Raw genomic sequence first — 23,625 nt, forward strand, 5'->3', positions numbered from 1 at the left:
GCACCTAACAGTTGATCCTCAAAATTATGAAAAAGTAGGTTTTAATTATCTCCAGACTACAGTCGTCACAGTGTCGTGAGGTCGTATCGTAGTCGCGTGCAGTAAAAGCGCACATCGAGGAGCTACAAGCACGCATTCGTTCACCCTGCATGCACCGGCGCCGGCGCAACCGCAAAGGTTCATCGATCAGTTCGCGACGGACTGCGCGCGCGTGCAGTTCTGTGACGCGCGGTTTGTTATTACGAAATAAATTGACATATAGAAATCGTGATTTTCGATTTGAATAAATCTCCGACATCGTTATGAAAAGTTTGGTAAGTCTTTTTTTTAGTTTTATTACCACATTTTTTATAGAAAAGTTTAATAATAAATTTATGAAAAAAATTGATTTAAAGCCGTTAATTGAAAACAATTGGTAATGCTGCATTATTAAGCATTTATTAAAAAAAAATTGTAGTAGTGTGCCTTGTTCTCGGATTTACCAATCCAGTTGTTATTAATATAGTAATCATCTTAATAGTTGTAAGCATACGCAGTATTTACAAGCAACATTCGTATATTTTATAAACATTACAACTTTTAATTGCTGTAATTTATTGCGATAATTCCTATCGATTTTGCATAATATAGTTAAATCGACATATTAAAATATTGTTTGAAAAACCCATTGAATTGCAAATAAAATCAATCAACACAAATAACCATTCACTTTCATAGGTTTATACCACACGTGTAGGTAACGACCTAAAAAAAAATCAAGTTTCGAAGGGCAGGCATTTCTAGAGTTGTCATTAATTCTCGTCTCATCAATAATACCTAGCTATTGATATGAAAGTTTATTGCCCTTAGCTTCCCTGCCGTTTTCGCGCCTTCGCCTTTGTGACTCTCCAATTCACTCTTATTTTTTTTATTTCTTGGAAAACGGAACTTCAATATGCCTTTGTTATTTATATATTTTGAAAAGTTTAAGTATTTAGTATGTAGTTTAAAAGTAAGCTCCCATTCGCACTAGCGCTTTTATAACGCGCGTTAAAAAACGATGAAATAGAGCATATACATTTTCATGTGCTTAACTACATACCTTTTTCAACGGCAGCGTTTTTAAGTGCGACGCTAATTTATGGCGCAGTCTTAATTTTGAGCATATATGAGTATTATATAGTATGTATATAGTGTTATATATTATATATATAGCATATATCGAAAGAGTGATTTTTAATCGTACCTGAGAGCATTAAAAAGCAAACGCTTCAAAAAAGCGCCCGTACGAATGGCGACTAACAGAGAATTTTATAAAAACATAAATTTATTTGTTGCCCAATTCAAACAAAACAAAAGCAAATAATGTAACTAGTGCCAACTAGGGGATTAAACACTAATTTAAATTGGATACTCGTAATAAAGTAAGCAATCAAGAATCATATAAAGTAAAGCATAAGTAGGCATCATATGCAATAGTGATTATCTTAACTACTCTGATATAACGTTATAATATTCAGCCAAAAGTAGGTTAACTTCTAATGTAAGAGATACAAAAGTGTTGATATCATTTGTGTGAGACGGGAGTTAGAAATTGCTTGGTGACTCCACTAATGCAGAAACATCAAACAATATAGCACGGAGTAACACCGAAACAAATTACGTCTTTATTACACGACGATAAATGAGGTTAGATTTTCTTGAGTTGCAAATAAAAAAAATACATATCCAATGTTTGTCTATTCTACAAATGTGCCTTTTGCCTACATAGACAACACCGACTCTACATTGTTAAAACCGATTTTCCGTAAAGTCCGCATAAGGCGTGCCCAGCTGCAGTCTGGATTTCGGCCAAGGTCCACACTCAGCAATTCTGATCTCGGATTCCTTTCCCTTTGTCACTAACGTCATCTTTGGAAGATAATTTTAGACATTTGTCTAATTTTGAACATTTGCGCGGTAATTGTTGTGTGTGACCGACTTTTTAATAGACATTTTATGAATTCAAAATGTGGTCGTTTGCAAAAAATAGTAAAATAAGAATAACAACCTTTTTGATCCCTAAAAGTTAAAAATCCTTAAAATAGATTTATGTTCATGAAATATTACGCGAATGCCCACTGCAACAGCAATTGCGTAGGCGCATAAATACTTCTTTGTTTCTTATCATAAGTAAATAAATGTGTACACTATTTAATAATACATAGTAACTAGCTAACGGTTTGAATAGTTTAGCACAGACAACGAAGCTTTTATATTTATTTTTTTACTTCCTTTCGAACTAATGGTCCTTGTTATGTACGCATTCATTTGTTTTAGAGGATATCCCTTTACTTAGAGTAACAAAAATCTTTAAAACCAATGCAAACTGTAACACTTTGGCTGTTAGTTGACCAAACACAACCTAGTCGTCTTATCTGTTCAACTATAAACATCGCAGACCCATATTTACAAGCGGTGCGGTTTTGATAACCGCCGTATCACCTTTGTTTTTGAGTAAAAAAAAGTGTGACGTTCCAAATTTAAATATTTCCTTAAAAACCTACGTTTAATCGTCAAGCTTTAGAAAATCGTATATTTATCCAATCTTTTCTTTTAGGATAGAGAATTTATCTATTTATTGTCCCCTGTAGTCTAAGAATCTATGTTTTAGATTATTTCATTGACTTGATTATGGATAGTTTATAAGAAGTGATTTATTCCAGCTCAGGTCAAACGTGTTCCCGTTATAATCAAACTCCGTTATGCATTACACTGCGCTACTGCACCACCCAGCCGCCATTTTGATGAACAGGAATATTTAATACATAATCTGTATTATTAGCATTGGAAGACAAAGACTAAATATCGGCATCTATGCTTGTTGAAAATTTAATTATTTTTTCATCCAATTTTTGGTGTGACGGTTGCCATGTTTTACTAATTAGATTAACGACGCACCCTATAATCCCAACCCTATGCTTATGGAGCTGAGTGAACTGAAGTTTCCTATGATCTAAAGGCGAGATTTCAACCGAAGCGGCAGACGGCGACTGAATGACAGATAATAATACTTTGCAGAATTAATTATAATTAGTATAAAATTGGTTCCGATACACGACTGCACTTGCTGCGTAGACACAAGACTGATATTGGATCCCTCAAGACACGTGTAGAACGAAAATTGATTCGTTCGAAGATAGTACAATGTACGTACGAGCTCTTTAGTCGGTCGATGAAACGAATTCCTATTAATACCGCTACCCTTCTTGTGGTGAATGACGTCATAATGCGTTCAAGTCTCACCGGCAATCGAATAGTAAATGCATTCAGATTGAGGCAAATGTATCTGCCTCACTGGATGACGTCATATGGTACACTTCACAATCTTGTAACATCTATTCGTGTAACAATATGTCGGTCTATTAAAAGAAAACTTTGTTATAAGAGGATGTGTTAAGATTGCTTATGGCTTAAAAGCCACACAGCGAGTCCATGGTTATCGTTGTTCTGTGGAGTTCTTTCATTTTTTAAATTCTCTTTTAAGAGATTTTGTCCCCATTTTCGACATCGCCATCGTGCTTTGTAACGAATTTAAAGAAAATTTAACATTTAAATGACTGATAAATTTGTTATTTTGAAGAAAATAATGAAGATGAGAGATAAAGAAAATAAAACACAGATAAAGCTTCCCTTAAAGTATGAAAATACACTTAATGTATGGAAGTTTTGTAGTTACAAGTTACAACAGCATATCCAACTCAATGGATTCATTTTACTAGACTATTGCGCATACGCACGTCAATTGAGCTGGTGTTTTATCTCGCAATACGACTTCATTGAGTGCATACTATTTACGTTACAAATAGTTACAAATATTTATAGAAAACAACAACAGTTGCTGTGTCCTTGGCCGTCTAGTTCCATATATTACACACAATACAGCAAGGTTTTTATATTCCCTATCAAAATGTTCCTAAGATGTGTTACCAAATACAATCTGATAATTCAATATAAGTGCATCTAAATTAGAGTTTGACTCAAAAATAATAAAACCAATCCAATACTGACTTTATTAGGAAGTTCGTTTATTTGTTGACATCTAAAACGCAATCCACATAATTGGTTCTATATTTTAAAAGCGGTACAAAAGAGTATACGAAGCAACATTAATTTAATATTTAATCCCATCTAGATCAATAATTTTCCGTATACAATACCCTCTTTATAAGTCGGGTAAAACTAGAAATAATAGTAAAATGCAACAATAGGCTTTGCCTTATTTAAAAAAAAATCTTTTCGACTGAATTATTGTTATTTCTTCGGTGATAATACATAGTAACATCTCTTGATCCTCAATATTGCAAATGCAACAAAGCTTCTGCCTATTTCTAAACATAAATACATTCTTACTATTCTAATCCTTGTTAAATCATTCGAAGATCTTATCGTATTTTCTAAAGATTTCTTACAAAACATCCTAAACAAATAGAACCTATATTCTCTAGAATTATACTAAACTCTACCGTCTTCAGTATGAATAATTTCGACAATGTGACCATAGAGATGATGAAATATTTTTATCTCAAATATTCAATCTTTTAACATCAAAGTGTATTTTATTACTAGTTAAAATTTGTACTATAAATTTAACTTTATAGTTATAACGACTGTCCGATGCCGCTCTAACCACCTCGTTATAAATACGTTAACCGCGACTTCGGGAATACGGCACTTTTCAATTTACTGCCAGTAAAACTGTTACCACGGAATAGAGAGTGTAACTGGTGTTGTGTTTATTAACTACGAAGTAGTTAATGTAACATAGCTTTCTATTAAACATTTCCAACAGGAGTAATCGTAAATTGTAAAAGAAAATATTTTCATTTCAATCAAACTTTTTAGGTTATAATTAAATTGGACGAGAAATTATGTTAAGCTAAACATTATTGATTGATATTTCCCGAGATAACATATCTAGTATCATTTCATCTACGATTTGTGTAAAATTCTTATCTACATTCCCATAAACAAAGATCTACAATGAATGGTTGTTTTAAAAACCTAAGGTTATTCGACATGGCTTTGCGATTATGATTAATTCAATTCAATTTGCACGCCCTTGCAGTGCTAGTTCAATGGTAAACCTTTACCATAACTCACGTAGGTTTAAGTACAATACCACTCTCATAACATAATAGAACTAACCCTCTTACAATCCCAGTATAGTCTTACATTTATATGTTATCCATCCTGACCAATATGACCAATATGACCAATATGACCTGATAATGGTATCAAGTGTAGTAGTGATAGTATGAATAGAGCGCGATCTAGCGACCACCCAGAGCGTCTAGCAGGAAAGGGAGCCATGAGCCTGCGAATTACACACAACACTCTTTTCGCCCTTCTTTTCATGGTCTAAAAGAGGGCACCGTTAATCTTGCCCTGATCCACAAGTAAAGCTAAAACGTGCACTGAACAAGAGTCCCTTCACGTAAAGTCTACGACTAGCAGAAGCCTAACTGAAACATATTTGTAATTCGTTTAATTTTATTTTGATGTGTACCAGTAGATAATAATTAAAACTATCGTTTACACTTTTAGACTAACCCAAGTGTTTGAAAATAAACAAAATAATATAAAGTAACTAACAAGAAAGTAGATGTAACAAAATAAACAGCAAATACACAAGCGACAATAAATCCAAACACCATTGAATAGTTATCATTTTCTCCTGGCAGATCTTTAGCTAAATTAAACGGGAGCATGATGAACATGTAGTTAAAAGTGACAAATTATTTTTAGAAGTCTCTCGGCGACAGTCACGACACCCGGCTACTAACACCTCTTGACAGTTAACATCCTTAATAAAACAACCGGACAAGTTATATCAAATTATAAAGATAATTAAAAGTGATTTATAGCTACATATGGCATAGATTTTATACCGGCAGATATATGACTAGCGTCCAGATTAGGCCTTCAGAGATCAAATGCGATAGATTCGGCACTTGATTTGCTATTATATGGTTTGTTTCGTAGTTCAGTAACAAGTATAATTACATGTTGAGTAAAGCCATATTCAACTTTATGTTATTGTAATGAGTATTGTAATAAGTGTGTAAAAGATTATTTGCTTTGATTAATTATCCAATGACTTATCACGGAAATAAAAATTGGTGACAGCTGTTTACTCTAAGTCCACTAAAGGCATATGTAGCCTTAAAACTTATTAAATATCTAAGGGCCATCTTAAATTATAAATAAAAGTAAAATAATTGTTTAGAAGCGAACGCAGTAAATCATTTCTACATATAAAAGTAGTTAAAAGTCTGCGTTGTTAATGAATGGGATCGTAACATTGAGTGATTAGAGGTGGGTTCATGCGATAACCTGACCCGCTTATCTAGTTCCCACTGGGCAGATACATTAGATGTTTATTGTTTATGAACACTTGTAGACATTTATCAAAATAATCCAAGAACAATGTTACATTCGTATGTCTAAATTCTTAATAAGTTTAGATGGATGGATTGCTTGTCAGAGTTAGTAGCCTAAACGGCTGAATTGGTCTTGATGGGATTTGGCATAGATATAGAGTATAGTCTAAAAAATACGTAGGCATAGGTTGCTTACTTTTATCGTTTAGTTTTTTTTCTTTCACGCAAACAGCCGAAGCTAGTTATTGTCTAAAAGTATAAAAATATATGAATATCACCCCTGAAGTATGAAGCAATATAAAAATTTATTAGAAACTTAATTGAATTTGAAATCACATTTGTTAGATGCAGGGATGTAATATAAAGGACTTGATGATGACAAATTCTTTATTTTCTTGGTCAGGCTACATTTCTTTATCTTTTTTCCAGAGGTTGTGGTGGTGCGTGGCAGCCATATTGCTGGTTTGCAGTCCACCGGCGCGATGTCGGAATGTAACGTAAGTAGGTTTTGATATATTTCGTATCGTAATCTTATTTCAAACATATACTAACAAAAAAGCCAAGCAATACAAGGAGGAAAAATCCTATTAGTTATAATAATTAAAAGCGTACGACTACAATCGACAGCTATCTCAATATAGTATACGGCAAACGGATGCTGCGACCCTAAGTAGACTTCCATCAGGCAGCGGTAGTAAGCAATAAATAACTTTACAAACTATTTTATCTTCTAAATCATTGGTTAATAGAATGTAATAAATCTCCATTGAACGGCTAATGTATACCGATAGCATACGTACATGTATTTACGTCCATTTCTCTTCTCTGTGGTTAACTCTATGAATAGAAACTTCGATGGATTATTTAAATTTACCATTGATCTTTTTATGAGAAATTTTATTACTGCGTAGGCGTAAAAATTTTGATTACATCTTTAACGGTTTAGTGTTAACGGGGAGTTGTAATAAAAAATATCAAACTCTCTCTCCTATGGTCGTAATGAATTACGTGTGGTTTAAACATCCTGTGAATCTAATGATGTGTATCACTAAACTAGCTGTTCCCGTGCGACTTCATTTGCATCATCATCATCATCATCATCATCACCAGCTCACTAACTGTCCCACCGAGGGGCTCAAAGCCCACTCTAATCAGGGGTGACTAGGCCATAGTCAACCACGCTGGCCCAGTGCGGGTTGGTTCATAATTTCATTTACATGAAATTATGAAATTTTATTTTATTGTTTACATTTGTCAAATTATCAATTACAAATGTCAAAATGACACGTCATGATGACAACCTTGCTTCCTTGATGTTGGCAGCAACTTTTGGTCTCTTTCCCACATTAGGGTTTTTATCCAAAATATTTACCCCCAAAGTTTAATTGCGTGAAAATATATAGCCTAAAGCGTTATTTAGAAATAATTATTCAAAAATATGTTGAAATTGTTGACATCTTAGGCAACAAAGAAGTGTGTGTTTACGCTTTATTATAATATATAGTAAAGATATAGATAGAAGAGAAATAGCGATAAATTTAGCAGCTTTACAAATAAACGCGGCATAAAGTTAAACTTAGGAATAAACTGAGTATAAGCAAAATTTGAACTTATATTATATTTGTAGAGTACTAATAAGTTTGTGGAGGTTTATAACTGTTGTGATGTCGAAAATAAACACAAGTTCGTATCAGCATTGAACCAGTGGGAAGCCTGGGTGGGTTACTAGTATGTTTCTATTTAAATAATTTAAACGTCTCTCGATTTTCTCTGAGCCGCGAACTAATTTATAAATACACGGTACGGCGATGTATCTCGCTTGTATTTTATTTTCGACAGCTATTGCATAAGTTGTTTAGTGATGTGTTAGATCAAATTCATTTTGTACCATTTAGCGGTTACTCTTGCGGTTGCGTAACGCGTCACCTTTCTCCCTGCGTAAGGCTCATTGTTTAAATCTTAGGGCCATTATGTAATACTTAAGTACTTCATTGCATAAGTATTCTATTGATAATTGTATATCAAATTATGAAATAATAGTGGTCTGTAACCAGAATAACTATTTTGGTGTACAGTAATAGCTACTTCAGAACGTTAAGAATAAAAACATACAGTCGTGAATTCGCACAAGTAAATTGCTTATTTATATATGATTTTAAGACAATTTCCGAAATATTCAACTTATTAATTTAAAACCGTCATGAACGACTCTAGTAGCACATCGTACAATAGTACTTTTTTAAGTTTATCGAGCAAGAAAAGACGCGCAAAGTATCTTAGTCTTATGACACAATAGTTTTCGCCCGCGACTTCGTCCGCGTGGTATTAAAAAACAACAAAAGCAAGTAGTCTATGTGCTCTTCCAGACTATGCTCTACATCTGCACGAAATTTCATCCAGATCCGATCAGTCGTTTATGCGCGTTTATAATATTAGTATGAAGTATGAAGTATGATTGTGGCATAGTATGTAAAAGTCATACAGGTCACGGTCCTCTCACTTCACATAAATTTGAATAACAAACAAAACAAGCCTCTTTGAAGGTACTGCGTAAACCGAACAATGGCATAAGTAACATTTGAAGCCGTAAACAGTTTAGTCAAGCTTAAAATAAACAGTGGAAAAGGGCTGATAACATAATCCTGTTAGCGGAAAAGTGCTTACACGTTATTGACTAATGAGTTATACGTACAGAGCTTTACTATATGCAGTATTTTATGCTGCAGATAACGACTTTTTTGTAATAAGCAATCGAGCTGCAGGCCTACTTGATATTGCGGATGTCTATGGGCAGCGGTCGCTTTTCATTTCGGTGGATTCAGGTGGCCGTTTGCTACCTTATAATATAAAAAAAGTGCTAATCGTTACCGATAATTATTTTAGTTGAATAAAAATCAAGTAATATTCTGTTCTATCGCCTACACTATTCTTTTTTTAAGCTCTCGAATATTTCATATTCTTTGTATTTGTTATAGCACGGAAGATATACGCGACGCGATGCTATCCCTAATCCACATGTTCCGGGTCTCTGAGGACAAGCTTGAGAGACACGAGTTCAGGGAGCGGACGTTTGGAGAACAACTGAAGAAGATGGTGGCAGGTCTGGAGAAGCGGCATAGAGCCCTCGAGCCCATGAAAGGAATCGTCTCCAGATTAGACGAGAGATTGTCCAATGTTGAGACTATATTATTCCAGGTAGGCTGTCGCATTTTTTATTAACTGTTCTTAAATAACATAAAAGTAACATATTTTTCTTTTTAACAACTAGAGACTTAATAAGACCATTGCAATTAAATGCTCACGTTAGCAAATATAACAAATCTGTTTAACTCCCAGAAAGAAGAGAGAGAAAAAGAACAGCGTAAGAAGACGGAAGATACTCTAGAAGAAATAAAAAAGTCGATCCAAGCATTAACGGAAACGGTGAAGAACGTAAAGCCGCAGCCAGAGACACCGGCAGCTGAAATGGAGAGCAACTTGACTATCAAAGAGGACCCAGTGACTACGAGACTAGACGGAACTGACCAGAAGTTAGACGCCATACAGAAAGAAGTGGAAGAACTTAAGAAGAGTTTGACCAAGGTACGTTTTAAGTTTACATTTGTATAATCGTTCACCCCTCTCATTCTTAAAACAACTTGAGGCGAAGACTTGTTTAATACTAGTGTTACGGTAGGGGAATTTACCAACAATCAAAAGACAAGTTCATGTTGTGTATCTCTGTCTTGTCAATGATAATGAGAGAGATGAGAATATGCTTTTATAAAATTTGTTTTTGTTTTTTTCGCCCAATTTGTTGTTAATTTGTTTCGGCAATGAATATGTGACAGAAATGCATTGATGAATTTTAATCGATTCATTATAAAAATTACAATGTCTCTGATTGCCTTTTTTTTTTTTGGATTAAATGTTTTGGCTGTTTTCCTATATTTTGCATATTATTTGGCAATCGAACGTTGACTTGTAATATCGATCATGTTTATATTGTAAACATGTTCATGTTTTTCTTTCCTGTAATTCTTATCGTAACTTTGACCTTACAAAACCAAAACATTATTGTTATAAAGTAACAGGAATTGTTTACAGCTTTACGTTATTTTATTAAAGATATATAAAGATTTTATTTTATTGATATGAAATCAAAAAGCAAGTCTACCTTTATATTGTGGTCACTTTATTTACATTAACAAATTCCTGGTTAATTTTATAATCTTTCGTACAAACAGGATTCATTACAACTGATGTGTTCAAGCATTGCGTCCGCATCAAATCCTTTCGAGAGACATATCTCTGAGGCGGAGAAATTGCTGAACAAATACGAGTTGAAACTGAACGAATACAACGGCACCGCCAGCAAAGTGATGACGGACTTCGTGCCCCTCAGCGAGGTCGCACTCGCAGACGACGCCTGGCACAATAAGATGACCAATGGTGAGTACAAAGATCATTGAATTGTATAGGGTGCGCGTGGGCCAAGACGTCGTTGTTCTCCTACGTCGTACGTTTTTATCTATTCAAAAGGGAAAACAACAACTTCTAAATATAAACATAGAACAATCGACCGATTTTTTTTAATATAATGGATGGAATAAACAAAGAACTAGACAAGAGAGGGAAATAATAACAAAAACATTTGAGGTAAAATTGAAGATCCTAAAAGTAAATTGCAATAATATTCACGAATCCTATGTAACTTTAAAAAGTATCACAAAAAAACAAGATATAATAACCCACCACCACCCATGGCCCCACCGACCCACAGGTTATACGGGCCGAAATGCGGAAGGACACACACGGTCTAAACGCATGCACCTTCTGGACTCCCTACAAGTTATATTATGTATTTATTTGTTACAAGTCTCCCCTGTCTCCCCTTATGGGTGTGACGACACAATGGATACGAACAAGATATAATAGTTGTATCTTATCTAAAAAATATAGCATATGTTACTCAATGATAACTTAGCTTTTTAATGGTGAAATAATTTTTGACATCGACCCAGTAGTTTTTGTATTATTGGAATAATCTATCTTCGTTATAATATTAGTACAGGTATAGATAAACACGATTTGTGACGTAATTGTTCTCTGTTCTTTCAAAGAGTTATTAAGAAATTTTGTCCTTTTTCTGGTGACAATAGTAATGGAGCGTCAAGAGGCAGATATAAAGAAGATCCAGCAGCTGCTGTCGGATGCGGAGAGCACGTGGAAGGAGCTGCCGCGGCGCGCGGACACGCAGCTCGCCCTCAACATCACTCTAGAGAGTATCGAGACTATTCGACATGACGTCACTGATGACCGTAATAATAGTAAGGATGTAGTCAAGGAATTAAATTCACTTCCCACTTTAGATCAATCATACAGCACTCTGTCATCATAAGATTAGCAGTTCCACACATTCAGAGTAGTAAATGTTAACTGTCCCATTTCAGATCCTTACATATAGTGAAAAAAAATCTAATTTAAAAAGCCTCAGTTTATACTCTGAATGTGGATGTTAGTATGTAAACGCTTAGATCTCCAGTACTTTATAAATTTGATACAATCGATATATCAGAAATGTCCGTTATAGTTAGCTAACTAATCTTTACAGCAACATCATTAAATTCTCACCAATATCATATTGTCGCTTAACTTAACTTTAAAAGCGGAAGAAATAGACATTTATTCGGTCTACCTTTGTTAGCTGTTGAGAAGATATCAGCTAAGCTGCGAGAGATGAGCGACCGCCTGGCGACGACGAACGGCGACATACAGAACAGCCTCACGCAGAGCAACACGATGAGCGAGCGCGCATACAACGACATCTCGCGGAGCTACGCCGCCCTGCTCAAGGAGGTTACACATATTAAACCTCTTTACTAATAAAATACTGGCCACATCTAAAACTAAAATTAACATTTTATTCAATATGTAATACAGATTCATGGTTTTTATTTTAAACTAGCCTTCGCCCGCGACTCCGTTCGCGGGAAAGTAAAATAGTAAATAGCCTATGTGTTTTTTCAGACTATGCTCTACATCTATGACAAATTTCACCAAGAGCCGTTCTGTCGTTTAAGCGGCAAACTTTAAGAAACTTCCAAATAAACTTTCGCATTTATAATATTAATAATTAAGAAGTAGTAAGTAAGGCATTTATTAGCATTTCAGTCCTTCGAGATTCGAGTCCACACTTTCTAGTGCTGTAGTCCGTGTCTAAGCATACTAAAATTTCATTCAACAATTTTCCCATTGAACGTGTAATCTTTACTAGTATTATCACAATTCAAACGATTGAGTAATGTTTACGCAAATACGATAGACTTGCGCAGAAATCGACGAACAACAGGTTGTTGTTGACAAAACTGAGCCATTATTAAAACACGCAAACAAAGGAAATTTATTACCGATACCGTTATTGAGCGAATGTTTTTGAAATGCCACTTTATTTTAATTTTATCCCCACTGATACTGGGAAGAAAAAGTACCGTTTAATTATCAAATTGTCATCAAAGTAATTACGACTTAGGGACCTTCAAGGAACCAACTTACTTCTCATTTAAGGTCAGCAATGTATGTATCTACAGTTCCTCTAGAATAAGATGTCTATGGGCATACCAAATACCGTACCTCCTCCAACCATAAAAAAAACATTATTTTCTCATAACTTTTTATATTCTACCAGGTGCAAGCTCTATCAAAGAACGAGCACGTATTACTGCAGACTGCTGACAACGTGATCGCCAACAAGAAACGTATCGACCACGGCATGCACCAGATACTGCTGGAGATGCGGGAGCTGGTTAAAGCGCAGACAATGCACCTCAACAACACGCTCGTCACTAGGTCTGAGAACAAACTTCACAATCACTTAAAGATGACACTGGTGATTTTCATACACAAAAGTAAAAATTTCTAACCTCAAATTCTCGTAGGATGGAGAGTAAAGGTATTCTCTACAGACAAGGAACATGTAGAGGTCAAATTAATTATGCAAATGCTAATAATGCTATAAAGAGAAAAGATTTGTATTTTTGTATGTATTGAAATAACTCAAAAACTACTAGAAGGGATTTCAAAAATTCTTTCACCATTTAAAATCTACGTTATTTTTTTAATTCGACGCTGACAAAGTCGCGGAGAACAGCTCCCGTTCAGAAAGAAAAGTAACATAGAGAATTACTAACCTCAAATTATTATATGAGGGTAAAGGTAATTTTTACATACAGGAGACATGTAGAGGTCAAATCTTGCTTGGATGCAATGCAAATACAACGCTCAGAAAAAAATATACAGAATTGCTCCAAAAATTATGCCCATGTAATACCACAAGTTTTCTGGTAACTACTCTATTACAAATTTCACTACAATTTATCATGATTTTCAAAATACATTCAAGCACGGCACTCAAAGTTTTATTGTCATAGTAAATTCAGTTTTATAAGTTGGCTATAGAGTTCTTATTGTGATGAATTTAACAAGCAAATGTTAATAAATCAATTTGTTTTTAAATTCATAAATTGAGTACTAAAATCCGTTATTGGTTATATTGAAAAATACGTTCCCAGAATCGTTTAACCTAAATTACTTGATAGTGATTTGTAAGTGCTTCACAATTTGTTTCGGGCACGGGCTGTCAATTTTAATGAAGACTAATAAAAACAATTTAAAGACTTATTAGAAAAAATCTAAAAGTCATGATAAATTGATTTGGAAATATTCAAGAATCATTCTAATAGTCATACTTTACGATTGTTTAGTCAATGTAAATTAATATGACTGATTTTTGCAGCATCAACGCGACGGAATCATCAATAGTGAACAGTCAAATGAACGCGATGATGTCTCTAACGGCGAAGATCGAGTCGGAAATGACGCAGGTGTGGCGGCAGATCGGCAGCATGTACCAGCAGCTCTCCGCCAGCAAAGCCTCGCTAGACAAACTCACGGTCAGAACAACACTCATAACTGTTCTCATTCTCTCTCATTCTGTTACATGCTTTTTTATTATTGACTTGTACGACAATCAAAAATCATAATAATTATGTGCACTGCACCCTCAGTTGTGTTTGAAAGCTTGTTTACGTAGTTTAAAAATCATTAAACATTCCATTAAAACGAAACTAGGACAAGACTAGGGTGAGCTAACAAACAGTAACGTTAAAATATCAAATATTTAAAAAAACATGGACGACATTCATTACTATAGGGAATTTCATTACCCACGTAAAGGAAAAAAAACATTTTTGTTATGTGTTGTTTAAGTGATTATTTCATTCATTCTCTTTTAAGTGGGTTTTTCTCATATCGTGGCATTTCAAGTATTGTAATGTAATTAAAAACCCTATCACACATCAAATGCTAATTTACGTATACTTTTGCAGGGACAAACAGAACAATACGTAAACGGCAGCGCGGCGACTATGCAGAGCATGAAGGAAAAAGTAGGAAATTCACTCTTATGGCAATAGAAATACGGTTGTAACTGAATCTAATTAAAATAACCGTTTCTATTCCCAGGTGACTCTGATCACGACACGCATGGCGGAAGTGGACGATAATTTGAATTATTTACTTGGAAGACTGTCCCTCGTGACACAAGAGTTTAGTCAGATCAAGACCGGCCTGGGGGAGGCGCTCGACAAAGCAAAGTCCAATTTGCTAACTGTACAATCTAAACTGAACAGTAAGACTTAATTGTTACTCCAAAAATTATACCGAAACAGTCGATATAAAAGACTTAAAAAGAACATAATGCAGATGTAAACGAAAACTTGGCAATCATTCTTTATTTAAAATCTAATTAATTTTCAACAAATTGGTGCAATGAATTAATTGAATTGGTTTTTTTTTTAAAATTCGTCAACATCTGCAGTTGTTTCATAACCTATTCACACAAAGCTATCTTCATGTCGATATGTACGACTTTGTGGGTCAAGCAGTATTTATTGTCAGATGACAATGTCTTTCACAATTAAATTGTATAACATAGTAAATGTCTCGCTTGCAGCCAAAGGCGCGGGCCCTCACGAGATCGACAGCGAGGAGAAGGCGACCAACTGATGCAACAAATCGTACCAAATAACGTAGATCTATTTATCAGTATAAGTTTATATGCAAAGTTCCACTTTGTATTGACTGATTTAGGAAGAGGCGAACAGTGAAATAAAACTTTAGAACAACTTTTGCAAATATTTAATTCTCTTTTATAATCGTGGGATCTATAATATTTTATATTGTACAAGTTATATGATACATTTGACATCCAGCTGTCACTTTTAGCGGACTGTCAAACTGACAAGTTGACAACTGATAAAGAACATGACATGTTTTGAATTTTATATTCTGTACATACAATCATACAATACCATATTTTTTATTGTTCTTAAACAATATTACACACAAATTATTTGTCTCACATATTGGTTATTTTATTTAAACCTGTTTTACAACCTCAATTTCCTATGTGCAATATTAATAAATCATTTTTTCTTACGTTGATAAATTATTATTACAGTAAGTTCGTGCACATACAGTAAATTTGTTACCATTTCGCTATATTTTAATACAGAAAATATTTTATTAGTATAACATTGCGACATCTAAACTAATCATAATTTTGTGGATAAAAAGATAACCTTTTTAAAAAACGTATGAAAACAATATTGAATCCTGTATGTATGTATATTTTTATAAAACAATTAATATTTAAATTTTTTTGTTTATTCAAGATATATTATGAAAGTATTTCCAAAAACATAACACAATTATTACAACCACTTTTAGTTAAAAACTATGACATCATGTTTGATGTCACACTTTCAATGGAAAACTGAATTAAAAATCACACCAATTTCTCTCAGGAATGATGTAGACAGAATCAATGGATTTCCAGAATAATTTTATCATAAACAATGAATCGAAAATTGGTGCAGTGTGTGCTATACTTATAATAAATTTGATATCCAGTGTTAGTAAATTTTATCTATACGCATTTATTCTATAAAAAGTATCACACTTTCTTAAGCTACCAAAAATTTCGGTAGTTAATGTATATTGGTGTTTTTTTCATGAAAAAAATAAATAGACTGTATGTGGTTATGATTAGAAAATTTCCACTTAAAACAAAATAACAGAACACAGATTGTACATAGGTTAAGGTTGTACAACATCTAAAACATGACATTTTGTTGAAAATTTTCGACTTAAAGGTTAATCTCTAGACATTCGTTGTTAAAAAACAGCCTAAAATGGGTCAGTACTCAGTATTTATAGGCTAAATAAAATGCTTTGAGAAAACAAAATGTAATCACGCGTCCACGGTTAATTGTACCAGAAAAAATTAACATTGCAATATTTAAATGGAACCTCTTACTGCTTCAGTTTTTAACTGAAATAACTTCACATATGAACAAAACTTATACATTTCAATACAAAAAAGGTTTTATAGAATGTACTTTATAATTTTGACCCTGATATTGCAGGGCTGCTATAAAAGCGGTAATCAAAATCGTACAATCCCGTGGACACTAGGGAATGTATGGAAAAATGTATGTATAAAAAGGAATGTAAGATAAATCTAAGCGAACCAGTCGCTACAGCCATTTCACTTTGGAAAACTTACTATACCTATACCTACATATATATTTATAAGGTAGTGACTTAATAAAAAAACATCAAATTGACAATAACATGCCAAAATAATATTCATATCCAATATAATATTGTAAAGAGGCAAATTTGTTTATGGCAGTGGCTTTACACCCACACACAAACGGCACTCAACATCTTTTATACATGAATAAATATTATTTACATGGATATTGTTATACATACATGTTATTTTATTGCAAAAAATATATACAAACCTTAAATATTGTTAAAAAGCACTTATCAAACCAGCCCCGAACCCTCATCCAAAAATCCTATCCAAAAAGACAAAATGTGAAACATTACCAAGGCGATCTAAGTGAGAAATTAATTGTTAATTTGTGCTTAATTATTACAAACTTGTATTGATAAGCATATTTGGATATATCAAATATATTGTTGATGCAAACTAGATATAGAAACTTAATCTGACATTGAATATCCAACAAAAGAGTTAATATGAAGATGAGACAAAGATTAAAATAGTTGGCGGGAAAACGGATCGTGTCTGTGTCATCTACTCTTTATACAATGCGGTATCAAAAGAATAATTACGCGTCTGCGGCCTGCCCTCTTTGTGCGTGTATAAAATGTACCCCGGACGGGCAATACAAGAGTTCCCAGTCACTCCCGCAGACAATACTATGTACCACCTAACCCATATTCTACTATTTATATTGCATTAAGACATAACTATTTCCCGGTTACATTGTGCAGTAAAAGCAATGACGATGGATCAAACACTTTCAAAGTAAAAATAAATTAAAACCTCAAATACATAGCTTATTGCCAATATGAATAGAAGAATATATCCTATTCCATTCCAATATTAAGCTCTTGCTAACGTAATTTTTTAAAAAATAAAAATTAATACACATTGATATTACAGATATATAAATGACTCAGTAAGAAACCTCACGATAAAATATTCTACATTTCGATTCATATAAAAACGACACTTGCTATTGGTTAATCCATTTTACACTTCTATATTAACACCTATTCCTAAGCCACCAAACACTTGGTACTGAAGCTTCCTATCGTAATATTGTTACAGCCTAAATTTTATTGTGGCCGGATATAGAGGTGTTGACATACCCTAATACCGTTCACATATTCAGTAACTTTATCTTCATAATTACACTAAACTGGATCTTGATGAACTTGCATAGGAAGACATACAACTATACATATATATGCTTTCAATATGCAACTAAAAACATTGTTGATATATATATATCAATTAAACTGATATGAACAGTTAAAAAGGTTCCCACCAATGATTGCATCTACATGCACATATATGTATATGGAGAGGAATCAGTCCATCAATATGACTTTCAACATATAAAGTGTATGAAACATGTCTGCAAATGAACACGTAACCACCTCAAGGGACTCGAGGCACTTAAATGACCTTATCAGTAATGATATAACTACTATACTAATTGGTGATTTTTCCCTCGCTTCCGTCATGCAGATGACCCGTTGATACAAGTTACATTTAAAGCTATGGACATGTTTCATGTTCTATCTAACCTAAACATGAAGAAAGAAAGAATTTAGATGCACTTAACTAATTGCTTATTTATATGCACCTTATGTTACATGAACAGTTAACCAGTGACTTTACAGACAAAGTTTGTGTAATAAAATTAGTGTCCGATGTAAAAAGTGTTACATTGTGTTGTTAAAAAACTATACCTCCCCAGTGGGCTTTTTGAATTTAAACAAGTGCACAGTGAAAATATATAATTTATATAAATTAATTCATTCTAACCAGCATACATATGTTCATTGCACTTAGTTATGTTTAAAAATACCGTTAACATCAACCCGTATAACAACCGAACCTACAAAGCATTATATTGCAATCTCCACGCGTGATCTATGTACAATATCGACAAGTTGCAATAACAAAACAACAATTTTATTACTTCATGTATACTTTTAATTGTCGTACATTATACTTATGTACAAATTCAACGGGTTCAGCTCATGTTAAGTGAACATAACATTAATAGGGCTTTATACATTGCATGGCAATTTGACAGTGAGGCGGAATAGGACATTGGGATCGTAGTTCATATGCAATAGTCAATGGAATTTTGTATGAGGATAACAGTTAATTAAATAAAAAATAAAAATTTTGATCATTAAAGCACAGATGAAGGAAGAGGCTCATGCAAACTGCCATGCAAAGCGTTACAAAATATTTATCTTATGTACATATTGTCATTTTAAGGTAAGAATAAGGACTAACATCTAAGTTATGTGTGGGATATAAAAGGTGTTACGCGGGGTTTACCTCCGCGTGCTTTTGGAGGAGGGGCGCGAGTGGGAGTGCGTATGGGGGGTCGCGCCCCCCCCCCTTTCCTAACTGGAGCAAGAGGCGGCTGATACCGGCGACAGTGGGGAATCCCGCGGACAACCGGAAAGGGTTACCACAACCTGCAGAAGGACAATAAATCAATTCAGTAATATTTTACCTAATTGCAAGCCCTCAATGACTAGAGAGATTGTGATGTTAATTTAAATATTTTAACAAAATTTGCACGTGAAGTACTAGTTTCATTGGTGTATAATGTATCAAAATGTAATACAGTTTATTGAGATTGTTACTTTATAAAGACAAAGTAAATAATGAAGTGATTGTTACCTTTCGGCTGCCAGCATGATTCCGATGTTCACATAACCAAACTCCTTGCCATGTTCCAAGGTTTAATTTGCCGTCTGTGATTGGGATTGTTAGAGATGATCCTAGGAAACATGCTTTCACATGCGCTGGCTGTTGATAAAACATATAAAATAAACCTACTTGTAAAATAAAACGATAAAAAATTTTAAAAGCTTACAGGTCACCAAAAAATTATCTGTTTGAGACTGCTTGGCATGAATTCATTTAAACTAGTAGTAACATTTTGTCTGTGACTTTAATGGCAGGGAATTAAAAACTTACTAGGTAGTCTATGTTTTTTTACAGACTAAGTTCTTCATCTGTACCAAGTTTAACCAAGAAACAAGAAATAATTTCCAAACTTTTGCACTTATGAACTGTGTAGTTTTATGAAATAAAAAACGTTATTTGAAATTTAACATTATAATCCTTACGCTTCATTTATATTTATAGTTAAAGTATGTTATTTGAAAGTGAAAATATATTAAGACCATATTTAGTCAAATATAGTAAAAAATGATTTGTGCATAGTTTGTTGAGCAATTCTTAGTTATGATAGTCTGTAAAGGAATAGTTTTGTCAGAACAAGATACTATAGTTAAGTATGAAGTTACACTATATTATGTGACCTTCATAACTGCAAATGTGATTACGGTCTCCACTGATTAGCATACATCTGATAAGCAACAGTGGTCATTTGAATAACAAAATCAATAATTATCACTATGTAAACAGATGATAATGTTAGGTTTATGGCTATATTTAATTATTAACTTTAGATTATTTTATGCAGAATATTAATTGTAGTATATATATGTGGAGTATTCCAATTAGAAATATTTATATACACTATTATAAAAATGGACTAAATTCTAAATTCACATTTTAAATTTGTGATAATTAGTCCTATTCCAAAGGCTACTGTAACTTACCATATCATCAGGTCCTTCACAAGAATGGCGATAGGGAAGGCCTTCTGGTACTATTTTGTTGAGCATCATCTCCATGTCGTCTCTAACATCAGGATCCCAACTTTCATTAAGTGCCAGACTTGCTGAAGTATGCATTACTGAAAATAGTCAATACGAACCGTCAACTACCTCATACTTCGCGATAACACATAAAAACATTGAATAGAATGTCAACATGTTTGATATTCTGCATTATTATAAACATATGGTTAAATTAGCGCGTACTTGAATACTAAAAGTATTAATGAGACTGGGAGGCGATGCAGATCGGCGGTAAGAACGCTGTCTTAGCAAATACTCACTTTGAATATGGCAAAGACCGACCGCAAACTGAGACAGCTCCGGCACCTGCTTGAGGATTTCCTCGGTAACAAGGTGCACGCCTCGGTGTTGCGGTCTCAAGTTTAGCTTCCGTTGAAACCACGCGGATCCAATCTGAATTCCACGGTTCGAGGCCATGTTTAATTTTTAAAAATGCTACAGAACGACCGCAAGAACACGGTTGATCTTACACAACATCACTTAGAACAACCTTTGCACAAATAAAATCACAATTATCATAAGAAATACATCTTCGATCTTTAAGTAGTAATAAATATAACTGAGGTTATAAGACAGTTTCGACACCCTATTTTCTGCGGGAAGATGAAACAGTCTTCAGTTCAAATGAAAGAGAAAAACGATCGAATATATGTTGTCATTTTATAAAATAGTTTTGTACAAGTTTTAAATACAAAATTAATGAACTTGTTAAGTTTTCATTTGTTTTAATCTAAAAGTTGTAAAATAAATGAAAAAGTCAATATATCACACTATCACACACACACACTTTGCTCGAAGTTTATCAACTGTATTTTTTGTTTGTTGTTGATTAAACACTGATTAAATGAAGCATTAACAGTTTCTTTTATTTAAAATTTAGTATCCTGATTTCAAATAAAAAAATAAGAATTTTAACGGGACAGGGCGACCGTGGAATGGAATATTTATTGTCACGAGTAAATGGAGGGAAATTCAAATCAGTCATCAGAAATCTGCGCTCTATGAATATTACCACTAAAACTTGTTTGAAAATAAAAAAGTATTTTAACAAGATAAAGGAAGATTTCAATCGTTAAAACAATTACAATAGGAAATACAATTGGAGTGAGCATGGCGAAGGTGCGACTCCAAATGAAATAGTAGGGGTGCGCCGAGGGTTGATAATGTAGGCGCGGCCATAAACCACTCCTCGAAATTGAAACAATTAGTTTTTACATCTACTAAAGTAGATAGTGGACGTGTAGTTCGTTAGCGATTATTCTTTTAAATAAACATGGATCCTATTATTGACGCTATAAAAAATTCTGGTGAACCAGAATGGCTGGAGAAAACTGTAATTGGTGGCTTACGAGTCTGGCAAATTATTGTTTTATGTTTAATTGGAATAACTTCTTTTGGTAAGCGATAATAATAGTAAAAAAATAGAACCAGATATTTTTTGTTATAAATCATCATCCAAACTGTGTGCAATACAAAATGCCCGGGCGGACGAAAAAAAAGCGACGTATTACATTATTAGAAAACTTCTGGTGTATTCCAATTAAAATTGTTTATAAACACTGTTTATTAAAAAAATTAAGTAAATTTTGAATTCGTGATAATTAGTACTATTCCAAAGGATATTGTAACTTGTAACTTACCATATCATCAGATCCTTCACAAGAATGGCATTAGGAAAGGCCTTTTTAATTTGTGTTTCAAACGAATGAATTCATCTGTACGAGAGTGAGATACTACACTAAGGAACTGAAGTCAATAATGACTCTGGGACAACAAATAAAAGTCGTCAAAATTTCTCGAAGCAATCCCTGCATAGTCAAAATCAAATCATTTAGAACACATGTACCTAAGTATAAATATGTAGGTAATAATGTATTTTATATTGTAGTCGTGATGATGTGCTGCTGCTTCCGTTTCCGCATACCGCGCACCAAGCAGCAAATCGAGGCGGACTACCAACGTCGCATCATCACCAACAAGTTTCGTCAACAACTTGAAACGATACAGGATTCCAAGATGGACGCCATGTCTTTACATGATGGTATTACATTTTTTTCACAGATTCAAATCTATTTCTCCTTCAATTATATGGAAATAGAGTTGTAAATGTTTGTAAAGAATTTTTTGCAACGTAACTCATAGTATAATAACAAGTTATTTGTAATGCGTTATTTCTTTGTTTATTTTGTTATGTTTAACATAGGAAATGAAATCTTGTCAGGTATGTTTGTTGTTTATTTTTTGATAAGATAGTATGTTAGAGCTCATGTGACATAAATATTACACTGTCTCCCCGGCCGCCAGCCCTGGAACTGCTGCACGAGAAATCACATTCAATGGAAGACAATCAGCAAGGATCCCAGCCCAGCTCCATCATGTCGCCGCAACAGAGTAAGTATTTTATTTCTCCTATGAAAGCACCTACTAATAGAATAACCGGTACAGTCAACTGATAAATATGTAAACATTTACAAAACTTTAAAATTATCTACAGGCCTTCAGTTTCAAAAATATATCTTCATCCTTCAATACATGTGTATTTATCGCCAGATGCATACGGACAAACACGCGCACACATCTTTTTGAATCCGAAGACGTATACAAGTTTTTGTTGCTTGTCAAATGTTTTATGCAGCTGACTGTACCTAAGTAATTTATTTTAGTCTTCAATAATTTTTAATATTCCAGGTTCTCTGGATGCGTCATTCCAACCGGAAAATGGGCAAAAGCCGGAGCCACAGGTGTCTGGAGCTAACTTCGTGAAGTTCGCGACTAAAGTCGCACATCTGTCGAAGCTCGGACAGCCCAAGTCACCCACATCACCGACCACGGAAAATAAAATGGAATTTTAAATTATTATTAACTTAAGAATCTCTATTTATGTATTGTAGAAAATCGATTT

At 33.8% G+C, this 23,625-nt stretch overlaps 3 protein-coding genes across 3 annotated transcripts; 2 read left to right on the forward strand and 1 right to left on the reverse strand.

Annotated features, from left to right (window-relative positions):
- The first annotated feature begins 170 nt into the window (after positions 1-170).
- Positions 171-15,803, forward strand: LOC106110815 (hyaluronan mediated motility receptor). The gene is made up of 12 exons (XM_013292720.1): positions 171-314; positions 6,831-6,898; positions 9,377-9,596; positions 9,738-9,983; positions 10,628-10,832; positions 11,543-11,710; positions 12,088-12,239; positions 13,069-13,229; positions 14,176-14,332; positions 14,768-14,827; positions 14,904-15,069; positions 15,394-15,803. The coding sequence occupies exons 1-12, from the start codon at positions 303-305 to the stop codon at positions 15,444-15,446; spliced, it is 1,668 nt and encodes a 555-aa protein (XP_013148174.1). The 5' UTR covers positions 171-302; the 3' UTR covers positions 15,447-15,803.
- On the reverse strand, positions 15,564-21,342 carry LOC106110816 (UPF0047 protein YjbQ). Its single transcript, XM_013292722.1, has 4 exons — positions 20,984-21,342; positions 20,643-20,779; positions 19,693-19,821; positions 15,564-19,484 (listed from the first exon to the last, which is right to left on the reverse strand). Exons 1-4 carry the CDS (start codon positions 21,138-21,140, stop codon positions 19,410-19,412), a joined length of 498 nt encoding a protein of 165 aa, XP_013148176.1. The 5' UTR covers positions 21,141-21,342; the 3' UTR covers positions 15,564-19,409.
- Positions 21,343-21,727: 385 nt separating this feature from the next.
- LOC106110806 (transmembrane inner ear expressed protein) lies at positions 21,728-23,618 on the forward strand. The gene is made up of 4 exons (XM_013292713.1): positions 21,728-22,120; positions 22,612-22,764; positions 23,028-23,114; positions 23,412-23,618. The coding sequence occupies exons 1-4, from the start codon at positions 21,997-21,999 to the stop codon at positions 23,573-23,575; spliced, it is 528 nt and encodes a 175-aa protein (XP_013148167.1). The 5' UTR covers positions 21,728-21,996; the 3' UTR covers positions 23,576-23,618.
- Positions 23,619-23,625: the final 7 nt, after the last annotated feature.

Source organism: Papilio polytes, unplaced genomic scaffold (genome assembly GCF_000836215.1).
Source record: "Papilio polytes unplaced genomic scaffold, Ppol_1.0 DF824191.1, whole genome shotgun sequence".
Classification (NCBI taxonomy): Eukaryota; Metazoa; Arthropoda; class Insecta; order Lepidoptera; family Papilionidae; genus Papilio; species Papilio polytes.

Bases quoted from the DNA above. Each gene is read 5' to 3' on its own strand.
- LOC106110806 (XM_013292713.1), top strand. From the start codon at position 21,997: ATGGATCCTATTATTGACGCTATAAAAAATTCTGGTGAACCAGAATGG. The intron at 22,765-23,027 runs GTATTACATTTT...CCCGGCCGCCAG, and splicing joins CGCCATGTCTTTACATGATG to CCCTGGAACTGCTGCACGAG. The intron at 23,115-23,411 runs GTAAGTATTTTA...TTAATATTCCAG, and splicing joins CATCATGTCGCCGCAACAGA to GTTCTCTGGATGCGTCATTC.
- LOC106110815 (XM_013292720.1), top strand. The intron at 9,984-10,627 runs GTACGTTTTAAG...TCGTACAAACAG, and splicing joins TTAAGAAGAGTTTGACCAAG to GATTCATTACAACTGATGTG. The intron at 13,230-14,175 runs GTCTGAGAACAA...TGATTTTTGCAG, and splicing joins AACAACACGCTCGTCACTAG to CATCAACGCGACGGAATCAT.
- LOC106110816 (XM_013292722.1), bottom strand. From the start codon at position 21,140: ATGGCCTCGAACCGTGGAATTCAGATTGGATCCGCGTGGTTTCAACGG. The intron at 20,780-20,983 runs GTGAGTATTTGC...GACTATTTTCAG, and splicing joins CGGTCTTTGCCATATTCAAA to TAATGCATACTTCAGCAAGT. The intron at 19,485-19,692 runs GTAACAATCACT...GTCCTTCTGCAG, and splicing joins ATCATGCTGGCAGCCGAAAG to GTTGTGGTAACCCTTTCCGG.